This window comes from Chanos chanos, chromosome 15 (assembly GCF_902362185.1).
Source record: "Chanos chanos chromosome 15, fChaCha1.1, whole genome shotgun sequence".
In the NCBI taxonomy this organism is placed as follows: Eukaryota; Metazoa; Chordata; class Actinopteri; order Gonorynchiformes; family Chanidae; genus Chanos; species Chanos chanos.
In genome coordinates, this window is record NC_044509.1 from 2,784,734 (window position 1) to 2,790,733 (window position 6,000).

Genomic DNA, 6,000 nt, shown 5'->3' on the forward strand with positions numbered 1-6,000 from the left:
AAAACACGAAATTAACGTTGGCAGACAATAATAACTCGCTGATTTTCACATTTCACCTCTGCATTCTAAACCTAGCCGCCATCTTGCAGCTCGCCAAAGTGGGTAATTTAGCTTAGCCAACGTAACAGCCAGCAGTATGAACGTCAATAGTACAAGTATGAGCTCGTTTAAAAAGCGAATCGCTTTCAAACGGCAATAAAATATAAAGACTCTTACCTCATTTTAATGAAACTACCCGGATCAAAAGTTGAAGAAAAACTTCTGTACTGAAAATGAAGAGATGTTTTATTCCGCGCGTGACGGACTGTTGAGTGTTGCAGACACTGAACTGCTGCACATTTCAACCTCTATGGTTGTATTTGTCCTAGCAGTACTTAGCTAAGACGTTTTTGCCTCAAATGTATATAAATTGTATGTGATTCTAATATTTTCAGGTTGTGGATTTAGTATATCGTCCAAATACCTCGATAAGACACCCTCAAAAATAACAACAGCCGATGGATATCATGAAACAGCGTATTTAATTTACTTTTGTACACCAAGTAGGATAAAGTGGTGTGACGTTAAAAGCCTCCCCACAGGCGGCCTAAAAGTTCCTACAAGCCTCACCCCACCCAAACCACTAAAGTGCTGTTTACCAGTTCATGATTATGCCCTTTTAATAAGATGCGTCTTAATTCATCTTAAATTAATATGCGTTTCCACATTTTGGAAATTTAATGAAAGGGTATCGCAAAATGACTTTTAAGTTTGCAAACTGTCTTGTGGGTTCACAGACGAGCTCCACGCAGTCGAAAGGTTCTTTTTTTTAGAACAAACGAAGTATAAACACAAACATTATTCCTTAAGGCTTAATCTTCTCTCTTTAAATCACAGTTCACGCACAACCGATTCATATTACGACCACAATCATTTGCATTTTCTAAAAGTTTACTGTAAACAAATCGTAAAAAATATGTGGGAACGCTTTTTAAGCTGATGGTGTACACCACGGAAGAATAAGAGGAACGTCAGTAATGTTTACTCTGCTTTCCGTAGGCTTAATCTTTTTATTTTACTTAACTTTGATAAAGCTGGTGTATTACCGATACAAGGTAAAATGGCCAACGTTATGGAATAAAATGTTGCTGAGGTTAAGAGGCGAAGACATCAATTTGTACCGGACACGCGAAAGACATGAGTCGTACTCACGGAAATCAGTAAAAGTTGCGCACGAGCCTGGTGATGTTCGGGTGCTGCTTGTCACTGCGCATCCCGACGATGAGTGCATGTTCTTTGCACCAACAATAATAAGACTTGTTGAGCTAAATGTCTCCATTCTTGTATTATGTTTATCGTCAGGTAGGTTTAAACTCCTGAATAAGATGAATCTGACCCCTTCCCTAGCTCAGTGCACAAAGTTTATTTGACACTAGCCAGTGCGTGTGGGTGTATTTTGCCATTAAATGTGCTTAACTGATATAAAGACCAGTTTCAACCACAGGTTCAGAGCATTTCGATGCGTAATTAACATTTTTCAGTCGCCTTAAGAAGGCGGAAACATTCGGTCGCATCGACAAACTCCTTTGCGTGTTTGTGCCAAATTGCAATGAGTCGGTCAATGACAGTGATACAAGCTGAAAACCACTTTTGTTTTCATCATCTCCCCCCGAAAATACACAGGCAATTACTACAACCAAGGGGTCCAACGTCAGAAGGAGCTCCTGGACAGTTGTGCAGTTTTGGGAATACCTGCTTCGCAGGTCACAATCATAGATGACAAGTAAGCGCAACCTACATCCACTTGAGTACAGTATTTTATTATTTCAACTATTCTGAATTAGACATTTAGACAGAAATTACATATACCACTTTATTTACAACCCACAAAGTCAGATTTCAATCCAATTGATTCTCACAACACTAATTATTTTCATGAACTACACACACATACTTTAAACAGCAGGGTACAGTAATGAATTGTCGGATCTGTGTAAAACAGTCTAATGAGTGAGATTATGCATGAGGGCACTCATCAAATTCACCAATGTTAATTTTAAAACAGTCTCTATAATCAACCCTGATTAGGGCATACTATGTGAACACCTTTTTCATTGTAAACAATTGAACTCAATGCACAAAAGAAAAGCACTTGGACAGTGTGTCTTGGAAGTAGTTGAAATTGTAACTGGGAAATGACACTGACAAATTTCTTGTGTTTACTTATTTGTCTGTTTGTTTGTACTGCATTCCGCAAGATTTCACATTTTTGTGAGCTTACACACGCTTCTTTCTTAATTCTCTATAAAAATCCAGACAAGTTAACCAAGGCAGTTTGTTGGGAATGCCAGGCGGTCTTGTACCACACACACTGTAAGCTTCATACAAAGAAATTAAAATCATTCACAGTACTTTATCTATACGCTAGTACAGTAATGCAATCAAGAGCCTCTCAATCCATCTAACTGCAGCATTGATTCAAATCCTAGTGTGTCCCTAATGGGGTGGTCCCTCACCAGGCCAAAGAGAAACTGCTTCAGCCCGGTGAGGGACAAGGGGGCAAAACTCCCCACCCCCTCAAGGCCTTCATTGCACTTTGTACACCCATTAAGAGTGTAGCATTCTGGGCAGAGACAACCCCCCCCCACCCCCCCCACCCCCCCCCCCCCCCCACACACACACACACACACACACACACACACAACCCCCACACCCACCCCCGGCTGCCCTGAGAGCAAACAGTGGTCCAGCTACAAATCAAACCCATCCATTCTCTCCAGAACAGAAGTGGAGTCAGGCTGGGCTGATGTATGAGCTCCCCCTGTCACTTGGGGCCATAAACGATGCCTCCCCAGAGGTTGCTTAAAAGAAGGGGGGGGCCAGTTTCTCTTTTTGGGACGTCCTTGATCTGACCTGCTCTTCAGAGGAGGCGTAATGTGTAAAAGTTTTTTTGTTGTTGCTGTTGTTTTTTTTTAAAGTTATTAAATAATGATTGTAATGTTCATTTTCTGATATTAATTTCAGTTTTAATTTTCATTGATCTAATTTCAGCTCTCTGATTCTTGACTGATACAAGTACCAAAGCGATGCATGATGTAGATTCTCTGTGTTCCTTTGGTAACTTTTCATGTCTGACATTCACTGTAATATCTTTCAGTCTGAAATTTACATTTCTCACACACACTCCTCTGGAGGTTTTTTTTTTTTTTTTTATTCATTCAGCATTTTGCCCACTCTCTGAAAGGACAAGTTCTTCTTGGTCGTTAAGCATGAGAATGGGATGATGTTGTGGCTTCAAATACTGAAAGGGAAAGTTTGGATTAAATGTTCACATCGCTATATGTGAGCCTAGGGGACTAGGGGAAAGCAACTATTTTCTCATAGAGCAGACCACATCTGATATCAGTGTAGACCAACACTGGGCCCATATATCAGCTCTAAGCCCTGTGTCCATTGGATATCGGCGGTTTCCCTGCTTTTGGGGATGGGGGTTCAACACTGACAAATGCACAGTCTGAGCATGCATTAACTGAGTGAAAGCTCTTAAAAGTCAAGTATTGTGATTTGAAGTCATTTAGCCGTAGAGTGAATTTATAGCAAACTTAATATCTCACCATATGAAGACCTACCTTGTTCGAAAAACACTGGTGTAAATCTTTGATTCACGGAGATGTATATTTAAAAAAAAAAAAACAAAAAAAAAACACAAAGCCAGTGATATGTTCCAATTTTTTTGACCTAGTCTGGGAGTGATAGTAAACTCAAAGCCAGCCATGCTGAGAACTAATTGCTGAGTGCTTTGGAGAATTTTTTCCTTATTTAATTTAATAATCCCATTCTGTGCAGACGAATCTGACGTTCACCATTAATCTCCCACAGATGGAAGTTTCTGGCCCTCAAGGCATTGTACCTGTCTTAATATTTCCATAACCCTTAGCCAAAGAATCTACAGTATAAAATATTCAATGTCTTTATTTGCAGTCATTGGCATCAGACATGGCTGGACCTATTTTTACGTTCGTCAGATGTGCTAATAATATCATGTGATGTCTTGCCAGGCAACTATCGCCGTAGTCACTGTTATACAAAACAGCTGTGTGTGTGTGTGTGTCTGAGAGAAAGAGAGAGAGAGAGTGTAGGTGTGTATATATCTACATGTGGACCAGCGCATGCTTCATGAATAAAATTAGATGTGTCTGCATTGTAGGAGCAGGTGTTTGCTCTTGATGAGTTTAAGGAACAGAGTTACCTGGGTTACCAATTGGTGCACCACCTCGTTAAAGGACTGTCTGACAGGCCCGAGCCGCCTCCCGCATCTGGGATTCAGGGTTCGGATCCGACTGGCCCAGGAAACCACACAGACACAGCTGGCAGTGTTTTTTGGATGGGGGCATGGTCCTGGGGTCCGTCCAACCGTTCCCTCTTTGCTGGTCTGAGGCCTCTGCAGTTTCTGCTAGAGGGAGGTGAATGGTGCTCTGCTCCATGTTTCTGCTAGAGGGAGGTGAATGGTGCTCTGCTCCATGAACACATCCTGTCATTGTCTTATACAAGTCAGAGTTTGGGAGAATGAGAAGCTTCACCTGAGCTGAAGGAAAATGATGGGTTCATAAATGAGGCTTTCCAGTTTGGGAAGAAAATTTGAAATTAGAAGGTGCAGTTGTGAGATCTGTAAGGAAAAGGTGATTATACGATTAGGGGCATGATGGCTTTCTACTAAAATACCCAAAGCCCATGGTTCTGTAGGCCTCTGCTTGGCTCTCGTATGTGTGAATTGCAGCTTCAAGTGTTTTTGTTTGTTTGTTTATTTGTTTGTTTGTTTGTTTGTTTGCTTGCTCGCTCAGCCTTTTTAAGGGCAGCCGTGGTTAGAGGACCGGGCGCGTGAGCGGAGGGTTGCCAGTTCAATTCCCAGGACCAACATCCACGGCTGTGTGCCCTTGAGCAAGGCACTTAACCCTAATGCTCTCCATGCACAAAGAATGCTGCCCACTGCTCCTGTGTCTGGTGTGTGTGTTCACTACTGGTGTGTTGGATGGGTTAAATGCAGAGGACAAATTCACTGTTCACAGTGTGTGTGTGTGTGTGTGTGTGTGACTGTGTGTGTGTGTGTGTGAGTGTGTGTGTGTGTGTGAGTGTGTGTGTATGTGTGTGTGTGTGTGTGTATGTGTGTGTGTGAGTGTGTGTGTATGTGTGTGTGTGTGTGTGTGTGTGTATGTGTGTGTGTGTGTGTGTGTGTGTGCTACTCTCACAGAGATTTACATTTACGTTTTCGCTTTTCTTGAATGCCAGATTGCACAGGAAATACATATTCCTGATACAGGAAAGCACTCCACGCTGTTTGTGCTTTTGATTATTAAGGATAAACGTTAATCATAATTTGAAGCCCGTTTGCCTCAACTACGCAGTACTTCAGTTTTGTCTTACTTTACGACGGTGGAAATCGTGCAGTCATTTTTTTGATAAAGAACCTTCATAGACACTGATGTTTACGTTTCTACCACCTCATCGCCATGGCGAAGCAATAACTGTCACTCAAGTTTAGTTTTTTTATGCTCATTTTTTTTAAAAGAAGAACCTTTAAATAAAGTGAACTGAAGATTAGTTCATTTGTTCTATTTTTTTTGAAGGGCTTTGTTGCTGTTTTAATTAAATTTTGTTCTTTTGTGTCAAACATGGACGTAGATGAACCCAAGGGAAAACTGAAGGTTTGAGTTTGCTCAGTTTTTTTTTTTTTCCCCCAACCCAAACTGTGATACAGGCTGACCCATGGCCCAAACATTGAGGTACAAACAGAGCCTGGAGTTGGGTGACCCATGGCAGTTTCTTTGTGAACCTGTGATGTTGGTTTTCAGATGAGCTAAAAAGTAGTTAAAGAAAGCTAAAAAGAAAATTCATTGAAGGAATAAAATTTACACTCATATTCACTGATCACTGACTCTGAATCACGAATCACAAAGCACAAATCACGAATCATTAATATTGAACTGAGATTCAAAAGCTAATTGATTCAGAGACACTAGAGTG

The 6,000-nt window shown here is 41.1% G+C and overlaps 1 protein-coding gene across 1 annotated transcript in view; it reads left to right on the forward strand.

The window, feature by feature from the left end:
• The first annotated feature begins 1,016 nt into the window (after positions 1–1,016).
• The window catches only part of pigl (phosphatidylinositol glycan anchor biosynthesis, class L), a 26,551-nt gene continuing 21,567 nt past the window's right edge, over positions 1,017–6,000 (forward strand). The window contains exons 1-2 of the mRNA XM_030793043.1: positions 1,017–1,341; positions 1,663–1,762. Coding sequence (XP_030648903.1) covers positions 1,017–1,341; positions 1,663–1,762 — 425 coding nt within the window. The remainder of the gene's footprint in view (positions 1,342–1,662; positions 1,763–6,000) is intronic.